Genomic DNA, 21,850 nt, shown 5'->3' on the forward strand with positions numbered 1-21,850 from the left:
CCTGTGACAACCGCCCACAGAAGGTGACAAGGTGCTCCTCCTGTCACAAGAAAGAAAGGAGGCGGGGGCTCCTCCGCGTGTCACGTGTGAAGTGTGGCCCTCAGTGCAAAGAGGGGTCTTGTCTCCTCGCTGCAACTAACAAACAGGAAGTCGTCTCCCTCCTTTCCCCCCCTGCGCGTCAACAACGATTCGCGACTCCTGGGAAACACAACAAGGCACGGCCGGTTTTTTTTTGTTTCTCCAATTCACTTCCATCGAAGAAACAGGTTTCCCTTCAAATGAACAATTTATTGACAATCGGTCACATTAAGTGCCCAGATGCACTTGCAGGTACGTGAACAGCTCGTCGCGGGCTTTCCTTTTTCCCACGTGACATCAACGTGTACAATTTGCCCACTTTTCAAACACAGCTCGAATGAAGCCGCCGCACCGGTGTGGACTCACCATCATGTCGTGGTCACAAAGTGTGAGCAAACATCAAGTCCTCGCATGTTGACAAAGTGATGACGTCACACATACAACAATGCTGTCATCGGGATTCAGTGAGTAGGCCTTGGCTGAAATCAAGCATAACATTTAGACTTCAAAATAAAAATAAAAATAAGCAGATTTTAGCATTAGGTAGTTAAAATATTAAAATGAAACAGACCTAACTGAACACACATCAGGTTTGGATCTTTCTGATACTGCTTTTGAATTCTTCTTAAGGACCTTTTAAACTTTCAAAGCAATAAATCAAACAAACTTAGTCAAAATATCGAAACAAATGTTCTCCGATTATTTGTTTATCTGTTTGTTTTATCCATGTCTACTGTAGATGTTTATAGATTACACATGACAGCCATTTCTATAAAAAGGTGGGGGATGCACAAAATAAAGCATGATGTGAAAACAGGTCAGTATTTGCATCATCACTAAGTTGTGTTATTGTAAATTTCTAAAGTAAAGTGGGACCACGTGCACAATCTAAGACCAGCAATATACAAATATTTTCTATAGTTTTGAATTATTAAACTACATTTGTTGACTAATTGTTGACTAAAAATGTCTGTCTTAGTTATTGTCAACAGTGTTAATTTAGCAGTTTTAGTCACAGTCTTTTGAAAATTTAATTTTTACTTTCAGTCATTTTTATTTATCGATAATGATTTTGTTTTAGTCGACTAAATTCCTCAACATTTTAGTCAATTTTGTCGACTAAAATACAAAGTATACGCATCTTTGAAGTTGTCTTGAAACCACTTTAAGGTTATTGCAGAGCTTCTCACAAACCAAATTCACGAGGCCCGTTTAGTCAGGGGAAAATAGGTTGTTGATAATAATCAAGACGAACATTTTTAGTCAACAAAATTAATACTACCTTGTAGTTGGGAAGCGGTGTCGAACTGCACTGCATCCTGTTAAGATGTTTTTTAATAATTGCCCATCTTTATGTTTTTATTTATTTATAATGCAGTGCAGTTTGAAACCAGTGCAATGACAAAACTGAAGACTTATCTGAGTGTCAATCATAATACATGGCAATATTTCGTAAATGCTGAAATATCTTTTTAGATGGTGCATATGGTTTTGACCAGTCCATTTACAGTACCCGCCACAGCTGACTTTGAAACATTGAAATTGCACATTAAAAATGTGTATCAGACCTTGAATAATCACGTGAATGGACTCCAACACCAGTTAAGTTTACAACGTAGCTGAAACATATAAGAGCTGTATAGTTGGAACTAGAAAGACCCTCACATTACAAACAGGAAGTTCAAACATGTCCCAACTCTGCGCCTTTCTGCTTATTAAAAATAAATGTAAGCGTTAAACGTTAATAAAGGACATTTGTTGAGGGGAGTTGTGGCATGTTTGAGCTTGGAACCAAGTTAGGTGCTTTGTTAAAACACTTTACCAAATGATGAACTGTATTTGGTTGTACATGGAACTTTGAAGTATAGAACATGCACACGTCCATCAGTGTGGAGCAACAATGATAAAGTCCCTTTCACGTGTAGACACAATAACAATATGTGAGCTACGGGTCAGAATAACTGAACACTGTTGAGAATATGCCAACTTAACACTTTTCAATGTGAACCTCTATTTGTGTCGTTCACATGTTTTGCTTAATTAGAAATGTTATTGTGTCCATTTATTTAATTGCTTTAGATTGGGATAAATACTATTTTTTTACATCGTCTGGTTATTTTAATCACCAAATGCTACCCATTTTAAGATATTTTTAAATGATTCACTGTGTTATTTTGGACTTTGAGGTATGATACATGCCTACCAAAATTCAAAATGCACACACATCCTTTTTGTTTGGTAGCAGAAAGGCAAGTGTTTTATGTTTTAGTTGTTACCCTGACAACATACTACGTTCAAGAACCATACTAGTGTAGCCCATAATGTAAAACACACAGCATGCAATGGTTACTGACATACAGCAGTTTGTTGTTGTTTTTTTTAACACTCTGTGACTTAGTGTGTTTTGCTTTGATTTAAGATGCTCCTCGCACCACAATCATGACCAGGTAGTCCTCTTCACTTTTGGCCAACGCTTTGGCAGAGGAATCAAGGAACTGCTGGGAGAAATCACAGGGAGGGAAAGCATGAAGAACCCCTGTGGCGTCTTTATCACGGCTCCCTCCCACAGGCAGGCTGATGACTCCTGCCGCTTGTTTTTGGTTGAGGTAGGACACCAAGTTGCGAAGCGGCCGCTGAGTTGAGACGGCGGTGTCGGACGTCGAATCCTCCGTGCTGCCAGGAAGCGCCATGAGGATGGCGTAGCCGCCGGGCCCGGCTACTTTGATGCGCCGGGAAACCTCGTCGAGCTTGGGCTGGTCCAGGCGGAGACGCTGGGTGATCTTTAGTTCGCACACCTGCTTGCCCGTGGTCCCGTCCATGAGCAGGTCGCTGGCAACGCTGTGATCGCCTTGCAGCAGGTGCATGTTGGCTGGGAAGTTGCTGTTCTTAAGGAGGAGCATTCCGTGCCAGGCCAAACTCAGCTTGCTGCCGTCCGATTTGGACTGCTGTCCGCTTTTCGACGAGCTCTCCGAGCGATCTCTCTTCGCCGGGCCTTTGCCGCCGTCGACTGTTTTGCGTTTACGTTCTCCGGCTGCTGAAATGTTGCTGCTCGACGGCGCCTTGTCAGAGAGGCTTTTGAGTCTGCGTTCAGTTCCGCCTCGCTCAAGGCTGCTGTGGCGGTCCCGTACAGGGGAGGGTCTGTCGCCACGCACAGGGCGCTCCGAGTCGCTGAAGCGTCCGCCGTCTCTGCTGCTCCCCCCGGGGCTGCCGTCCGGGGAGGCGCGCCGACGTCTTACAGTCCTTTCTGAGTTTTCAGGGGAGTGATCGAGATGGCGCCCGTCTTCCAGTAAGCGCCGCTTGCGAGGAGGCTCTCGCCCCTGCAGCTCTCGCTCCAAAGACCAGTGCTCTCGCACCCGTCGATCACGTTCCAAGTGCTCCAGGGGGTCAAAGGGGGAAGCCCGTACCCGCTCACGGATAGACGGGTTGGGCCATTCGCCGCCAGGGAAGAGCTCTCTATCTCTGAAGTGTATCGCCGGGGGAGTCCGATCTCTGACCCTCAGAGGTTCTGGCGTGGCGCGGTGGACAAACGACTCTGCCACCATGTCAAAGGGAGTTATCGGGAGAGGCTGCAAGAACTGCTGTTGGTAACGATGCTCCGTGTCAGCAAAGTCAACACGAAGTCTTCGTTCTGGGCCGCCGAGAGGGAAGCCCCGCATGTGTGTGCACGCTGCCTGTGCGGCATCCAAACTTTCATACTGAATGTAGGCCCAGGTGTCCCCCTTCCTGTAGTCTATGGTCCTGATTGTGCCAAAGCGATCAAACTCTCTCGCAAGGGCATCCAAGGGGACCCAAGGTCCAAGTCCACCCACCCACAGGCGCGTAGTGGGCGTGGCCTTGCCGTAGCCGATCTTAATGGTGTTGTGGCCCACTATTTTCCCAGACATGCTCACCTTGGCACGGTGAGCCATGTCAAGGTTCTCAAATTTCAAAAAGCCGTACGTGCTGGTTTGACCCCTGTTGGGTCTTTTGATGTCCACCCCTGTTATGACACCGAACATGTCAAACGCTCTTCTCAGGTCCGTCTCCGTAATAGATGTGTCCAGGTTGCCCAAAAACAAAGTCCGATTAGCTCTTTGGTCGACCTCTGGTGAAAGAAAATCCTCCTCACGGAAGGATGCTCGCTCTGCAATAAACGCGGGGCGAGCTCTGGCCTCAAACAGGGCGAACTCCCGTTCCCGGTCCAGTTCTCTGGGCAAGGGGGGCGGCGGAGGAGGGGGCAACCGTCCGAGGGCCAGTTGCTGTAGTCGGTAATCTCGGTATCCGAGGCCGGTAGGCGACAGGGGCCTCTGCAAGTGTCTGTGGCTCGGCGCCGCGCCGTACAAGTCCCTCTCGACCGGGGAACGACTTTTCCTCCGGTTGATGTACACCGCTTCGATCTTGAGCGGCCGGTCGTAGAGCACCAGCCGCCCCCTGGCGTGTTTGGCAGCCCGGGCGTCCTCCGGCTTCCTGAAGTTCACGAAAGCTATCCGTTCGTCGTTGCTGCGGCTCAGCTTGACGCTCACGTCCCCGAATTTCTTAAATTCGTGAAAAAGTCCGTCTTCTACGTCTTCGTCGCTGAGCTGAGTGCCGAGGTCGCTGATTTTGAGGGTTTTGTACTCACTCTCCGCACCGGGCGCTTGGAGCCGCTGCTCCCCGCGAGACGTGTTCCTCGCCGAGGCTAAGTCCAGCGACAAGCTCAGGCTGTGGTTTTTACTGACGGCACCGGGCTGACAATTGTGGTTATTACCAGTCCGACTGTGTCCGTCGAAGTCTCTGTCCCTTTTCTCGCCGAGCAAACTCCTCCTCGTCGAGTCGCTTTTACCGGAGCTATTTCCATTATTACTTCCACCCGAAGCGGAAAGAGACCCCATTTTCTTACTGCTCGGGTGGCATCCTCCTCGGTCTCGAATGTCGTCCAAGGCCCGGGAGCGTTTTTTCAGTGGCGACCGCTCTTTACCTTTCATTTCAGTCCACTCGGAGACGACCTTTGGTACGCCTGGGGCTTTATGGCTGCAATTCTGCAAGTGATTGCAAAATTTTATAGCGAAAAAACGCTGATATTCACTGACCCTGCGGCAAAACAACAACAGTCGCCATTTTGTAAGATTTGCTTGAAGACCCGCCCACCAAGACGTGATTGGTTGAAAAAGTGGGCGGAACACTTTGAGATGTACGTCAATCAAACAGCCTGTCGGTTGATTTAAAAACCACTGTAAAGCAAAATAGACATGATCCAGGATTACTGTGTAATTCGCATGGAAAATAAAACATAATCTGGCCTGTCACGATTGTCAAGTAGAAAAAAAATCACGGACCTACGTTTGATTTAAATATGCGTACCTGTCAAACTGTTTTTACACTGACAATAAATGTATGGGAATGGGAATGTTGTACTTTTTCATATATGCCAATCACATACATCAACAAAAAAAAAAATATATATATATATATATATGTCAATCACAAACAATGACATCATAAATGTTCAGATCTAATAAACGCCGCCGTAAAAGTTTCACCTATAGAAAAGCGGCACACTTTTGAACACTCAACACAGACGTCGACCGTGTTATTGTCAATTGTGCTGTGCGTGTGCTTTCCTTTCTTTTTCTATGTACAGCACTTTGTGTTTGCAACTTCCAATGCAATCCACTTCATTTATATAGCACTTTGAAAACGTTTTTTGTTGTTTAAATATTTATACAACAAAAAACGTTTTCAAAGTGCTGCACAAAAATATTAAAAACGAGATTCAAATACTATCCTTTGCTCCACCAATGACTGAATGAAAACAAAACAAATAAATATAATAACAATATAAAAATATATATAAATAGCTTGTGTATGAGAAGTGATATAGTTCTGATTTGACCGTCATCAAAGCTCATTATTGAGTATAACTACACAGCACGAACAAAATCTATCTGTGGCAGCATAGGAGAAAAGTTAGGTACATATGTTTAACTTTTGCATCTCATTGCACATAGTTGTGGTGCGTTCAAAGACCCTGGGTTAAAATAGAAAACAGAGGTTTCACTAGGTTTTAAAGACTCGGGTGACGTAACCCCCAGAAGATGCACTGATAATTATAATAGTGATAATTATCCATCCATCCATCCATTTTCTACCGCTTATTCCCTTTGGGGTCGCGGGGGGCGCTGGAGCCTATCTCAGCTACAATCGGGCGGAAGGCGGGGTACACCCTGGACAAGTCGCCACCTCATCGCAGGGCCAACACAGATAGACAGACAACATTCACACTCACATCCACACACTAGGGCCAATTTAGTGTTGCCAATTATAATAGTGATAATAATAACAGTTATTATTATTATAATGTATTATTATGTTTCGTATCCTCCATTGATAATCCTACATGAAACAGCTAATATCTACCTCACTCTCTGAATAAAAAAAACCGTGATAGACTTCTAATCATATTTAAGTGAATTATTTCATTTCATTTTCTGGCCATTTAATATTAAATGTGATGGCCCATTTTTGTAAACTACATACAACTGTACAACATGTAAGGTTTTTTTATAGATATGTTTTAGATATGATAATCCCATTTAAAACAAAATAAAAACTTAATCAAGGTTTTTACATGTGTTTTGAAAAGCTGGTCTCAACCAAATGTATGCAATGTGTTTTTACTGCATATAAACACACCAAGTGTGTGTACGGGACGGCGACGTTGGGTTTCAAGTTGGAGGCTCTTCAGGAATGTGTGGGGGTCCGAAATTTGGTGCTAAAGCCTTGAAGGTAACTGTAAAAAAAAAATATATATATATATATATATATGTACATACACACATATATATGGGTGTGTGTGTGTGTGTGTGTGTGCGTGTGCGTGTGCGTGTGCGTGTGCGTGTGTGTGTGTGTGTGTGTGTGTGTGTGTGTGTGTGTGTGTGTGTGTGTGTGTGTGTTATAGCTGTACATTGTAAACATGTAAAGATTTGTGGAAAAAACACTCCCTGTTATATACCACTAGATGGTAGTGTTTGAAGAGTGATTAAGTACTTGTGTAAATCTTGAAATAATAACTTAATTGTGCGTCCAAAAAAATACATTATTAGCTTGATAACATGTGATGACATTACTTTAACCCAATACTTGAACCCAAATGATTGACTTGTTTTCTGGCCAGAAAAGTAATGACATTCCATTGATGTCCATCTTATACTGCTTATAGCCTCTAGAGGGCGTTGTTGCATATGAAGTCTACAGGCATAATCAAGTCAATGATGTGCTGTGATTTATAAACTAGGGTTTAAAATCTTATTTGATCTATTTCTATTTTTCAGCCTCAGTTTTTAAAAGTTAAGTATGTTTATAGATCAAAAAAGCATAAAATGTTCCATGTTGTAATTGGGCTGGCAGTGCTGATGATGACATACATACTGTAGCTCCTGACTTTTCTTCAATGTGGAAAAAAGACCCAGATAATCCCATGTAAAAATAAATAACAAGCCACCACTTGGTATTTCTACAGCTTTTCTTCGGATGGCCATCTCCTCAATCCCTTATCCTTACTCACAAGTCTTATCTTCTCCACCTAATCTGGGATTCAATCAAGGGGGGGCTATGTATGCTGCAGTTAAGAGCTGCCGTCTCCCAGGGCCTGGCTGGAATTTGAGGTTGTGGGTGTGGAAAAGTGTTTTGTATTGGAACCATATGTTATTGTCTCATGCAAAAGCTTGGCACACGCAAGAGGGAATTGCAGCGTATTCATCCTGGCATCTTTGCCATCATCATGTTGGAGGAAAGACCTGGCAGTCATTTTAACTTGGGTACGATTGGACTACGCATGAAGGGAACTTGTTTTCTTTCAAGTGGAGCTGTATTTTCAATTATTTTGAGTGCAATGACATGAAATGGTGCTGTGTATGTCTTTGACCCTCAAGTCAGTTCTTGTACAAAATTATTTGTAGATTTTTGTAGTTTTGTTGATTGTGTTGAACTACAAAATACTCTGCACTTACAGCAGTTGAATAGCTGAGACATAATAGTAATATATTTTATTTGTAAAAAGCACTTTATATTGAGTAAACAATCTCAAAGTGCTACAGTGTATTAAAAAATAATAAATAAAAAAAGATAATAAATAAATAAATAAAAATAAAAACTAGAACAGCCAAATAGCTACAGCTAGTATGCAGATCTAAAAAAAAGGGCTTTTAAGACTTTTTTAAAAGCATCCACAGTCTGTGGTGCCCTCACGTGGTCAGGGAGAGCGTTCCACAGACTGGGAGCGGCGGAGCAGAAAGCCCGGTCTCCCATTGTTCGTAGCTTTCTTAAATGTTGCTCCTTTACTTAGTAATTGTTATTTTGTCAGGTCTCCAGTAACTGCAGCTGTTTCCAAGGTTTTTGCTGAATCTACTCAACAAGACAGCTGATGTAGACAAAGGCCTTTATTACTGGTCACACTATAATACACAACAGACATCGAACGATGATTATTAGAATAATAATTACAGGGTTTGCTAACATTTTCTTTGGTCTCCGCAAATGTGATATCAACCTACAACTGGAAACAGGAAACGTCCCGAGAAGATGTTATATTTTTTTGGTCTCACGCTGCGCTTTGGGTTCATGCATTTCAACATTCATAGTTTTGAAAAGCCTCCAAGTTGGCTGGGAGAAATGTTAAGAGAAAATCGTACGCTGAGAGGAGTGTGTCCATCTGGGACTCTGTACAGGTCAGGGATTAATATGCTTTGGCTCAGTCAGTGTATGCGGGAGAGCTGGCAGTGTCGTCGTCATGTAGGCCAAGAGAGAATGCTGCCAGGATCCTTGGCTTTCATACGAAGCGCCATCAGGCCAGTTGGCTTGTAATCGCTCTCTGGACCCTCGATGGATGGAGACCCGAGCGCTCCGGGGAAGCCGTGTAGAGAGTAGAGGCTGTTGATGCCTGGATGGTGCGGCGGGTGATGGTGGTGGTGGTGGTGGTGATGGCTGGGGGATGTGGGAATGCCCATGAAGCTCTGCAGATTGCTGTGAGGGTGGGGGTATGGACCCATGCAGGATGAGGGTAGGGACTCGGGTCCGATGACACAACCAGCAGCTGAACCGCCGCCTCCTCCTGAAGTCCCCGTCCACAGATTGCCCTGCATCTTCACAAACACATACTTACACATGTAGTAGGTAAAATACCTATTTTAAACAGTACATATGTTAAACAACATATATTAAGAGTATGAACTATTTAAACAAAGCATGGTTGCATGCTCCTGCCAAGCAGTAGGTATTTACAAGACAGTGACATAATGGAAACACTGACTAAACGGAGGTCTACAATTTTCAAAAACACTTAGCTAGTCTGTAGGGAAAAGTCTTAATTTAAGGTCCACTAAAGGCAAATACAAAAGAAAATATTACATTTTCACTCAGTTGACACTAATTTTATTGACCTTTTTAGCTACACGAGTTGGGAAAACATCCATTTCTTATGACACAATGCAGTTTCTTCCAGATTCTGTGGTACCTCAACTTAAGAGAGTTTTGAGATAAGAGCTGCCCCTCGGCTAAATGTGATGCTTTAAGTTACAAGCAAAATTTGAGTTGCAAGCGTCCCCGCCATTAGTGGGTGTAGCAAATGTCTCAGTGAACACTGTAAGATCCAAAGAAAACATTCGGTCTTACTTGCTAGCATTAGCTTATGGCCAAAGGTGGACATAACTTGGTTCTTCCAAGCATGAGAAGAAAGAAAGTGAGCGTGAAAGACAACACTGAGAAGAAGAAATTAATGATATTCATTGAATCAATGAAAGAAATCATCAAAAATATGACTGTGTGTAGTTGACTTGGCAAAGCAATTTGTGTTGCTAGTGTGCACCATACTGAAGCAGAATGAGTCTAATGGTAGCCAAGGATGTTAAAATAATATGCAAACATTCTACTGTATTGTTTATCACACAATATTCCTTATTTAAAAGTTTTTCTTTTTTTAAGGCATGTTATGCATTAAAATGTTGGTGATTTTGGGGGCCAAGCACCAATTAAATTAATTTAAATTCATGGGCGATGATGATTTGAGATACAAGTATTTTGAATTAAAAGCTCTGTCATTTAACTCATTAGGCTCGTAAGTTGAGGTAGCATTCTACATTGTTAAATCAATACAGTGTCAAGCATTATCTTTGCAAATGAAAACTATTTGAGGTTTTGCATGCTGATTAACAGTTTAAGTTAAGCAGTGTTACCATATATAAGTTATTGTGTAAACAATTTAACTTCAACCATTTGTATGCACATACAACACTTAAACCCTTTAGTATATCAGTATGTGGACTTATATTATAGAATGGATTAATTAAACAAAGTGCTGATACAATCCACTTTAATATATTGTTCAAACTCAAAGTTAAGTCAAACTCATTGAAAAACGAGATAATATGTAACATATGTAAATCACAATTTACAAACAACTATACCATATTGTAACAGTATGCATGTTCCAAATAAATTAAAACCATGAATTAGTTCACCCCACAATATAAAGGTGCTAGCACAGTGAGTGTGTGTACTGTTATTGTGGACTTCTACACACCAAATTCTAAAACCCCACCTCGATGGGATTTGTAAAACAGCATATAAAAATATAGGCTTTGAACACCTGCCAAGTCTGGTAAGATTTGAATTCGCTTTTTCCAAGGCAAAATGATCCTTTAGAGGAAATACTGAATGACTATATCAACTGAATTTGAGCTTTGTTCATCTCCTGGATTTTACAAAACAAAGGTTAAAGATCAGTCTGTAAAAATAGGCTTTGTTGTCTGCCAATAGAGAATAGTGACATATAATACACCACATTTCTAGTGCTAGATCACACAGAGATGCAAACACGTTTACCATAGAAGAAACCATATAGTGCAACTTGGTAGGTGAATGTAAAATTCAAATGAACAACATATACGGCATTATTTGACCAACCTGGTAGGTGTCATGGCGAGGGAGAAGAGAAATATCATATGCTGTAGTGAAGTGGTTGCGGACCTCCTGAATCTTTCCATAGCGTTCCCGTTTCCTCCACTTGGCTCTACGATTCTGAAACCAAACCTAGCAAACGCAACAAAGTTGCGTATTAAAAAACACAAGAAAGCATGTATATGTCTAAAACACTCCTCTTCCTCAAAACAACACACACCTGGACTCGGGCCTCTGTGAGCTCGGTCCTCAGGGCCAATTGCTCGCGAGCGTACACGTCAGGGTAGTGCGTCTTCTGGAAGACTTTCTCCAGCTCCTCCAGCTGGAAGGTGCTGAAGGTGGTGCGATTGCGCCGCTTCTTGTTTTTGCACGAGAGGTCGATGGAGTCTGCGATGGAGTCACCCTGCAAGCCTCCGCCCGCCTCTTTCAACTTCCCGCAGCAGTCGGTGCCCATGCCAGGGTAGCCTAGGCTTTTTAGCGCTCCTTTTTCTCTGACTGGAGAGTGCAAAACACACACAGTATTTGCAGACTACCAACAGAACCATTTTCTTTTAAAACTAAACATTTACAAAGATTTTCACAATATTTAACGGTATTATTTCACAGTAAAATACTGTAATTAAAATGTACTGCAACCTTACAACAAATTACTGTAAACATTACAGTACCTTTATGAAGCAGAGCATTCAATTTCACAATAAATTACTGTAGATGTCACTTTGAAAGTAAAGCAATTATTAGCCAGTAATTTACTGTGAATTTACAAGAAAAATGTTTATAATGCATGATTCAAATTGTTTACAGGGAGACTAAATAAGTTTTTCCACTATGAAACATTCTTATCTAAAGCCCATGAATACATATTTTTATCATCAAAATAAATCTGCATGGCAGGTGCAAAATTAAATGACACCTTTTTTAGAGCCTCTATTATGCGATCAACGGTAAAACTTATGACGGTTAGTATTACCATTTTAATTTATTGTAAAACCGTGATTTCTCAACACATTTTTATTAACATTTATCAACACACAATAAACTCAGGGACCCTTTTCTGCTGGAGAAGCTAGCTAGCTTAAATGCTAACATAAATACAAGAGACATTAACTTTAATTAACTCTAAAACCTTTACAAATTAAAACGGCAGTAGATCAACATATTTAAACACTAAAATAAAAATAATGTGGCTGTTAGGAAGCCAGAATAATATTTAATGTCTTTTCTGCCAAGAAAAGTATTTTGTGTGTCTGTTTGTTTAATACTTATTTAAAATCAAACTTGGTTAAAACATTTCAAAGTGTGCTTAATTCAAAAATACAGTGATGTGGAAATTTGATATCATTACATCCCTAATACTCACAAAACCATGTAAATTTGCACTATGTCAAAAGAACAATACTACAATTGTATCAATAATTAGGCCTTTGCAAATATAATAGAGCATTAACACTGTCAGAAAGGTGTTAATTCAACAATATATTTTAGTATTGTGGTTATAGTTAGCAACAGCTGTACAGTAAAAGGTGTTTGTAAAATTTGGATTATGATTTTAACTACTAGGTCAAAACATTTTTTTCCCCCCGCCACAACTGTAATATTTAATTTGAAAACTGCATATGTACAGGGATCCAATTTGCAGCCTGTGTATTAGTAATAATATTGAGGTGGCATCTGGAAGATGTATTTCTTAAAACCACTAAGAAAAGGTACTTTGCTCTCTGTGGTGTGTGCATGTTGTCGTCCAAATCCATGTCCCTGAGCTCCAAAACAAATTCCCTTCTCATTTATCTGCAGGAACTAATCAGGGGCTGCCGAAACCTCTCTTAATTGAATCTGGGCCCAACAGAGAGCACTTTTCATAGGAGCCTTAATTTCCTCATGTCCATTAAAAGCAACCTCACATTGCACTTCATGCTGAAAATATTCGGTTAATTGGGGCCACAGGACGTATCCCCGGTCAAAGACCCACATCCACCCTTAAACATCCCAATGAGATGTACTTATGGGGTGGTTAGGGGATAAGGGCTAAATCCAATATCAGACAGTCATGTTCACAGGTCATCATGGAAAAATGTATATATTATGAGAACAAAATATTGAATGGTGCTGTAAAAAGATTTATAACTTCCCCGGTGGGTTTCTTGAATAAATATATTCAGCCGAATACATTTTTGTTTGGTGTATTTCTCTGAAAGCAAATATTCTTAAAAATGTTTTGTGCTGCTGTTATTGTATGCTTTACAATTTAGGGTTAAGGTTAATAGTAACAATGTTGCTTCTTGCCTGGTAGCTAAAAAAGATAAAAGAAAAGAACCATCCAAATGTTAAATGCATATATGAAATCTCAAGAATATAGAATAGAAGAAAATAAGATAAGACTAAAATGTTTTTAAAGTTGGATTTTAATTTAAGTTTGCATCATAAACTGCAGAAACAACTCTGGAACAATATTATTCAAACAATTCTCATTTATAAATAAAAGGTGAGAAATTTTTTTTTCTTTTTTTTAATGTTATTTTTGTTACTGCAACTTATTCATTTATGTTATGTTATTTGCGCAAGGTGAAGTATGTATGAGTGTACAGCGAATTGACAATCTTGTTGTAATGTTATTTTACAATTACAATAAAGCTATCAAGATGGTGACAGAGAGGGATTTCTTAGCCCACACTTAGCTGTCCTCTGCAGCAGACAAAACAGGAAGACGTCTCTTCCTTTGAAGCCCAAGAACTCTAAGTCAAATAGAGTTACTCATAACAAACCGTGCTCTTATATTGCCAAAAATGACACCATCAACAAAACCAACAATTCACACTGATTGGTCAATGTGAGTGCATTAGAGGGGAAACGAGAGAATGTCTTACTAAAATTATGTGAGTAAAACCGATAAAAGAATAGGCTCTCTGTTGTTTTTAAATAAAGTGCAAAAAAATCTTTGGGTTTTCTTTGGCAGTAAAATTAATCACGATGTTGTATATTATTCTGGACAAAGACCTTATCAGTACTCATATCCTCGGTTGCTTTGCAAAACCATCAACACCAACAAATAAAGCGAGAGAACATAATTTCCTCGGGCATCAGTTCAACATAAGCAGTCACTGAATTAGATGGTCCTTTTCAGGCCTGCAAAAGTCTATTAACCAAAATAGAGAAGGATAAATGTGTATTAGAATTTTTTACAGATACTGAGTTACTGTTCCAGATGGATCTACTTACTTGACCTTTAACCTCCTACAATTTTATCAAGTGAACAAAAATATGATGGCATTAGTTTTACAACCTTTAAATCAATAGCACCAGTATATATATATTTTTTAATGCAACTTTTGTTAGCAGAATTCGTTTAAAAACCTTAAATAAAAACAACATGTAACAGTATGAAACAAACAGAAACTGAAAATGGTATTAGATCAATCGCAGGGACTCCAACTAAAGTTAAAGTTAAAGTACCAATGATTGTCACACACACACTAGGTGTGGCGAAATTATTCTCTGCATTTGACCCATCACCCTTGATCACGCTCAGGGAGGTGAGGGGAGCAGTGGGCAGCAGCGGTGGCCGCGCCCGGGAATAATTTTTGGTGATTTAACCCCCAATTCCAACCCTTGATGCTGAGTGCCAAGCAGGGAGGCAACGGGTCTCATTTTTATAGTCTTTGGTATGACTCGGCCGGGGTTTGAACTCACGACCTACCAATTCTGGAATATATCATTATATTTGTGTGATGTATAACTTCATACTAGTGTGTGAATATATGAACAGTTCTATTCTACCACATATGACAAATTAAACAATTCTAGTCCTTGAACATATTATATTTGCGTGGTGTATAACTTCACAGAAGACAAATGTAACTATTCTATTAACTACTTAATTTACGATACCGTTTCCCTGGTATGATTTCCATTAGTTGTTTGCATTGGTTTCTCTTTTGCACAGAATAATCAAATAATTCAATATTAATTAATATTATTGATGGATTTTTACTCTTTGTTGATTAACACCTGGCTACTATGTAAAAATGTTGATTGTAAATTTACAGTTAACTACTGGCTATTGGCTAATAATTGCATTACTTTACAGTAATTAACTATGAAGTTAAATGTTGTGAAATATTATGGTACTGTATTTTATTACAGTAGTTTGTTGTAAGGTTACAGTAAATTTTAATTAGAGCATATTACTGTAATATATGCTGTGAAATCCTGGTACATTTTTACAGCACTGGTTATTATTTATTCTCATGTAAAAGGTAAACCCTGTTGTGTTGCACTGTAAATTCAAATGCATAAAGGCATTATTTTCACCTACTTGTAAAAATACGATGCCACTTACGTTCTGAGGTGACCTCATAGAAGGGTGACTTCCCAGTAACAACGTTAGCCTTGTGATCCTGGTTCAAACTTTCCAAGAATTTGCTGTGTTTGACCGGTGACTCCGAACGGGTCGGCGGGGCCGCGTCGTGCGTAAAGTCGACCTCCCCAAAGCTCCCCACAGCTGCTGCGGCATACACATCTGAGCGCCCGCTCAGGCGGTTGGACAGGGGAATGAGGTGCGTGGATTTGTGCAGCTCATTGCACGGCAGGAAGGAGCCGCTGTGCTCCAGAGGCGGTGGGGAGGTTGGTGGCGTCCTCCTGCCGCCCTGCGAGGAGAAAGACAAACACGTTTCCGACTCCATCTTCCATCCAGCTGCTAAAGGACACTTAAGACTCCGAGAGTGACTGGTCACAGAGGCAGAGGACACCCGAGTGGGAGTTTTTTTTTCTTCTAACTCTTAATGAGTGGGTGGGATTTAACTGATCACACACTAAGAACCATGAAACTTTTAAGTGTGGGTGTGTGCGCGCATGAGTGTGTGTGTGTTTCGGCATAAAACAGTCTGATATAAGCCGCCAAAAATTAAATCACGCGTGGTTCTGTTTCTCCAATTAACCATTTAATTCCCATTTCATAAGATGTTATAGGCCAGGTCTCCAAATTAGGCCGGACAGCCCCACTGCCTGAACTCTGCAATTTATTACATTGTAAATTTGTGTGACTTTTTTTATTCATGTCTATCATTCTAGTTTGCTATATTAAACTGGTTTATCTTTATCATTATCTCATTAGATTTAAACATTTTACCACATTCTCTGCCAGTAGTTTTCTTTGCAGAAAACTTTTTTTTAAACAGAAGAGGTTTAATTAACTGAATAACAGCACCTTATGGACTTATTCTACATGTTATTTTTGGTTGTCTTGCATACACCGAATGTTTAAGTATTTAAATGACATATATATATATATATATATATATATATATATATATATATATATATATATATATATACACATATACATTCTATATTTAAGAACATTAAGCAAACACTTTGAAGTTTTGAATGTGAAGCAAGCATAAATCTTTTCATGGATCACTTTTGACCTTTTATATATATAAAATGTGTGTATATATATATCGCGGGGGGCGCTCGAGCCTATCTCAGCTGCATATATATATATATATATATATATATATATACGCATATACATACATATAAATATAAATATATGCATATACATACATATAAATATAAATATATATATATATATATATATATATATATATATATATATATATATATACATACACACACACACAAATTCAGTACACACACACACTAAAATAAAATATGATTGAACACCTCTCACAAACTGATTTGTTTTCAAAAAATTATTTCTAGTAATTTTTTTGACCTAAATGTATTTGTAAATCTATATGTCAAATCATAATAACAATAATTTGGTGTCAAATTGATTTTAATATCAATTTGTAAAAAATTGTGAAGAATGTTTATATTTAAAATTCAATAGGCAAAAAAAAAATCAATACAAATCAATACATTTAAGTGACATGATTTTTCTATATGATCATATTTTTCTTCCTAAAAAAAATAAATGTTTTAACAATTTCACATGCTACAAAGCAATGATGAATGTCATAAGACTTTCCCTGTTCACATAACAAATTTAAAAACGTTTTGAAAAGCTTGAATTTAAATTACGGCTGTCAAATTTAAAGCATTAACACATGTGACTAATCAAAAACAAATATCGCATTATTTATGTATCAACACACATTAATCACCCAATTTATACATTTTTGGACTTCACATGCTCCTTTAACATAACCTCGGGTGGTTACCTGAAAGGAGGCGTCATTGGTTGCTATATGGTCAGCGATTAGGTCAATTCATATGACAATGCAAGAATGAGTAAGGAGACTCCAACTGGTGTTGTTTGCGAGAAATTGATTTAAATACACCCACATGAGACTAGATAACATTGCAAGCAAATTTTGAGCGTATAAATAATGTACATTAAAGTACAACATAAAAAAACATTCCTGTATGATATTCTGACAGTTAAATTGCATTTGTGTCAAAATATTGTTCTTTTTAAAATTATGCAAGCAAATAATTTACAGCGATTGATCATAATTAATCGCATCTCAAAATTGTGATTAATCTGATTAAAAATAATCATTTGACAACACTAATTTAAATTAGAGTACTTTGACTCAAGCAGTGTTTTGGAGATGTCAAAAAAGTAATAAAAGCAGAAAAAGTGTGACAATTTCATTGCATCAATCCGTAGATATTTTATTAATTTCTGCCTCGCATCTCAGCCTGAGCACTGAGAAAAAAAGCCTATTGATATCCTGACATATTATCTCCAATCTACACAAACTTTGTCCAAACACGGTGCACTTACCAAGCTGGGATGCGGTACGGTTGTTTTTGGAGACATCTCACCATCTCGCCGGATACCTGAGGCCGCACGCCACCGCTCAGCTGATGGACAAGTGTGTAAACAAGAGGTCCATTTGGGCTGAGAGACCTCATAAGCCCCATTTGATTCAATTTGGAGTCCATCGGTGTATATATGCTAAAGATCTGCAGGCAAAAGGCAAGCAATATATAGAGTTAACATGAACGACAGCTCCAAACAAGCACCTGAGGTTATAGATGTCTTAATGAAAAGTTGACACAAATAACACCAAGAGATTTACCACTAAATAATCATCAAATTGCTTACTGTGGGATTGAAAATAAGATGCTTGACAGAAAAGGAAGAGTTTATTAAATTTAAAATGATTAGTGTGGCCATAAGACCTAATGGCATGACTTAGGTTACCATGTTTGGGTCAGTAGAGCACGGGGGCTAAAAGAGACCACCACACTGTCATGTTAATCACAACCACAGTGCCACCTTTTTACCCTCACACACTCGTGGATTTCCTCTGTGTAAACCTCAGCCCAGGAATTTATCTAAACTGTTTGGCTGACCATTAAGATGACTACTTCATATACCTAGTTTTAAAATGCACATAAACACACAGGAGGACACGGATCTGTTTCTTAAATGTCGTGACAAACATGCCCTGTGTAGCCGCAGGCAGCGGAGCGCTACTGATGCACATATCCAGCTGAGTAAATCCATTCCAGAAATGTGGGCAAGAGGAAGACGCATCATGTTGGAGCCGCCGCAAGTAACACTATTAATATGAAGATCGGGAGATTTGTTAGCCTTTTTTTTTGCTCAATTACACACCATCAAACGATGTTTAAAAAAGCCTATATTGTAGGATTAACTAAAAATGCATTGTATCTGACGGGAAACGTTAGACACCTACATCAACTTAATGCCCGTAGTAAAAGCGACCCCCTTTCTCTTGCTGTTCTCTGTCTTTTAAGCACGTCCTGGGCATGACCCTGCACAGGAAATCATTTCAGCCTGTTAAGCATCCTAGGTCGACCCCTCTTTGCCTCCCAGCTCTGGGCACAGACAGCGTGGCTAAAGGTGACCCTGCACTCTCACTGCAACACCCCGAATCCCCCAGGCTACAAAGTCCCACATCCTCTATAAGGCTGCCTGTCCTTCCAGGGGGACACCTCACATCCTCTCTAAACAACAATAAGGATTAGGGTGTGCTCATGCAGATGCAGCCAACTTCTATGTGCGAACTGACCTTTAATAAGTCAACAATCAGTGCAACATGCCAGATGAGTTGTAAGCTAGTAGTACATTTCCATACTTCATAAAGGATGACCCGTCTTTGTCTGGCACTCTATGCCCTGAGGCCTTTCCTCTCACGTATATAGGGTGGCGATTCAACCTGAGGTTTGCATTAGAATAGGAGAAGGATAGCTAATTTAATTACCCGCCATGAATGCACAGAGATGATCCCATACGCAGGGCTGGGGATTCTCTCAGAGGCCTCCCTCACATCCTCCACTTCATATCTTGAAGCTGCAGAGCCAGCTGAGGCTGTGATTGACAGCTGCCGACCCCAAGGTCAGTCGGTTGGAGGGGTGCATTCTGGGAAGCGTAAGCCAGTTTGCTGAGGCTTTTTTTTCTAAGGGGACGGGGAAGTGGGGTTGCTGTCCTTTAGGTGACCTCTCATGAAGCGACACGGAACACGGCTGACGCTAACAGCACGTTGAGATCCGAAACAACGAGGATGAGCTGCATTGACCTGTGAGGACACAAAGAAGCATTATTGACATGCTCATAATTGTACCCAAATGCTATTTTCCACCCTGAAAGCAAACAATCAGGCATTTCAAACATGGCGAGCCTCAAAGGGCCTTGCTGTGTGCAAAAGCATAAACAAACTAACAATAATATTATTTTTTTTCCAAGATTCTTTATTGTCAAGTCACCATGTGTGTAGCACACACAGGGCATTGGAATTCCTATCTTTGCTGTGTAATCACAATAGGCCTATAATATATAATACAACAATAACAATATAACTGTGAAAATAATACACAGTATAGAGAGCATTTTCAAATGTAAAAAAAAAGGGGCATGCCCATATTAAGTATACCATGTAAATCTGTCTATATTTGAATAAGCCTATAGCTGCAGTTACAGAAATGAGTACAATTATTTCTAATAAAATGGAAAACAAGCTATATAGTAAAAAAAAATCCATACTGTTGTTACCATGGTCTACTATTAAAGCAGCGACACAACTGAACAGAAATCAGCCAACCATAATGTTTTTAAAAAAAACATGTGTGCTTATAGAGAGTGTATCGTTAGGTGTAACCAGAAAAGACAAGAAGGTTAACATATTTACGCTATAAATTAATTTCCAGGACCTGGCGGGGCCTTGCTCGGCACGGTAGCCCAGAGAGAGACGTCAACACCGGCTTGGCAGAGAGACCAGTACCTCGTCCTGGTGCCTCCTTTTTAGGCCTTGAATGAAGGACAGCCTAGCTCCTTACAATCACCAGGACTCCATAAACACCCCAATTAACAAAAAAAAAGCGACTGCACACGCCGCAGTTGGAAACAAATAATTATGTTTTACTGACAGATATACAAGCAGGAACAGACAGAGTTAAGAGGTCCTGCCGAATGTAGTTGACCGTAAAAGAGCCTGTTTTGGGGTCAAAGTTAAGCCCATATACAAACATCTAATTCGTTATTAGTTTATTCAGCAGAAATGGATGTAAGTCATTTAAAACACATACAGCCTAATTTAAATTACAATCACTAAAATGTCGCTTGTTTATGTTTTTTTTTTTTTTTGTTCTTAAATTGTATTTCTGAAGCGGCCCGTATCATGCCACCTAACATTAATACGGAACATATATCTTTATTAATATTATCAATAGTATGAACAGCAAATAAAAAATAAACTATGAAAACCCATAAAAGTTTTTTAAAAATGCTTCGCCCGCAAATGAATTAATACTAGACACAGTTAGAGCTGCTTTGAACCATACAATTAATATTGGTGAAAGATTTAAATTTATTTCCAGAATATTAATAACATAATTTACTGCAGTTATCAATTAGATTTGATCGAGGTCGCGGCTCATATTAACGGCCTATGACGATTAGCCGCGTTCAAATGCGCAAATGTGTATTTAAAATTGTTACCGCACCCTTTTAAACACAGCTGACAGCATTTAGAAAAACATGCTTCGTAAAATTATGTCATATACGTTAATAGGTAGACACATTTTGTGCATTTATTTTATTACTAACGAACAACAATTTCGAATTGGGTTACATCCTTTGAATTTACTGTATATTTCGATTGTTTTTTTTGCATCAGTAAAACAATTGAAAATAGTTAAATGGCTGGTAAACGAATATGGAATATACTGAGTTTAACATTTATTGTATCCTAACAAAACATGTTTTGAATTATTAGTAGGCCTACTGGCTAAAATGCTCCCAATTTTATTTTAATTTTTTATATTCACATTACTGAGGATTGAAGAGATTGGCCTTATATTTGCAGGCATGCACACAATTCTCACACTTATCACCACAAAAAGGGTATCCAATCTTTATCAATTAAGAGAAAGAGAAAATATCTGTCAAAATATTGTGAAAAATGTTTAATGTAAATTAAACTCTCTTGGTAGATAGATAGATAGATAGATAGATAGATAGATAGATAGATAGATAGATAGATAGATAGATAGATAGATGGATAGGATCCAATGTGATGCAGCTGTACAAGCCAAACGCTGCAGGATAGCATGCAGGGTCATCCTCCCTATAGCGGATGCTCAGCTTATCCTGCTACTGGTGCCCTAAGGGCCCGGGCACAGAGCACGACCCCCCCCCCCCAAAAAAGCCACCCAGACTTTGGTCATAATGCACCCCTTCACCCATAGTTCCCTCCTGTTTTGTTTTGGCATTCCCTGAATGACACAGAGAGTGAATTTCATTCAGTTAATACCGTGGAGTTACATGTGAGGTAAAACAAGCCTTTTTGTTTTGATATCTGCAAAATTCAAGTCCCTTGCACCTTATAGAGTCTCTTGACTCTTACACATGTGCATGTACGACTGT

The 21,850-nt window shown here is 39.5% G+C and overlaps 2 protein-coding genes across 4 annotated transcripts; both read right to left on the reverse strand.

The window, feature by feature from the left end:
• Positions 1–267: 267 nt before the first annotated feature.
• Positions 268–5,168, reverse strand: rbm15 (RNA binding motif protein 15). Its single transcript, XM_061987512.1, has one exon. It carries the CDS (start codon positions 5,019–5,021, stop codon positions 2,493–2,495), a length of 2,529 nt encoding a protein of 842 aa, XP_061843496.1. The 5' UTR covers positions 5,022–5,168; the 3' UTR covers positions 268–2,492.
• A 3,231-nt stretch (positions 5,169–8,399) lies between these two features.
• Positions 8,400–20,890, reverse strand: alx3 (ALX homeobox 3). 3 transcript variants are annotated; one of them, XM_061971952.2, is made up of 7 exons: positions 20,137–20,890; positions 19,191–19,505; positions 17,741–17,922; positions 15,326–15,632; positions 11,210–11,484; positions 10,996–11,121; positions 8,400–9,170 (listed from the first exon to the last, which is right to left on the reverse strand). In XM_061971952.2, the coding sequence occupies exons 3-7, from the start codon at positions 17,774–17,776 to the stop codon at positions 8,823–8,825; spliced, it is 1,092 nt and encodes a 363-aa protein (XP_061827936.1). In that variant the 5' UTR covers positions 17,777–17,922; positions 19,191–19,505; positions 20,137–20,890; the 3' UTR covers positions 8,400–8,822. The 3 variants fall into 3 exon arrangements, with proteins under 3 accessions (XP_061827936.1, XP_061827934.1, XP_061827935.1); XM_061971950.2 differs by having other exon boundaries at positions 8,400–9,176; XM_061971951.2 differs by having other exon boundaries at positions 8,400–9,176; positions 20,115–20,890.
• Positions 20,891–21,850: the final 960 nt, after the last annotated feature.

Source organism: Nerophis lumbriciformis, linkage group LG01 (genome assembly GCF_033978685.3).
Source record: "Nerophis lumbriciformis linkage group LG01, RoL_Nlum_v2.1, whole genome shotgun sequence".
NCBI lineage: Eukaryota > Metazoa > Chordata > Actinopteri > Syngnathiformes > Syngnathidae > Nerophis > Nerophis lumbriciformis.

Bases quoted from the DNA above. Each gene is read 5' to 3' on its own strand.
- alx3 (XM_061971950.2), bottom strand. From the start codon at position 17,776: ATGTCTCCAAAAACAACCGTACCGCATCCCAGCTTG. The intron at 15,633-17,740 runs GTAAGTGCACCG...TTCTCCTCGCAG, and splicing joins CCGTACCGCATCCCAGCTTG to GGCGGCAGGAGGACGCCACC. The intron at 11,122-11,209 runs GTGTGTGTTGTT...TGCGTTTGCTAG, and splicing joins TCACAGAGGCCCGAGTCCAG to GTTTGGTTTCAGAATCGTAG.
- rbm15 (XM_061987512.1), bottom strand. From the start codon at position 5,021: ATGAAAGGTAAAGAGCGGTCGCCACTGAAAAAACGCTCCCGGGCCTTG.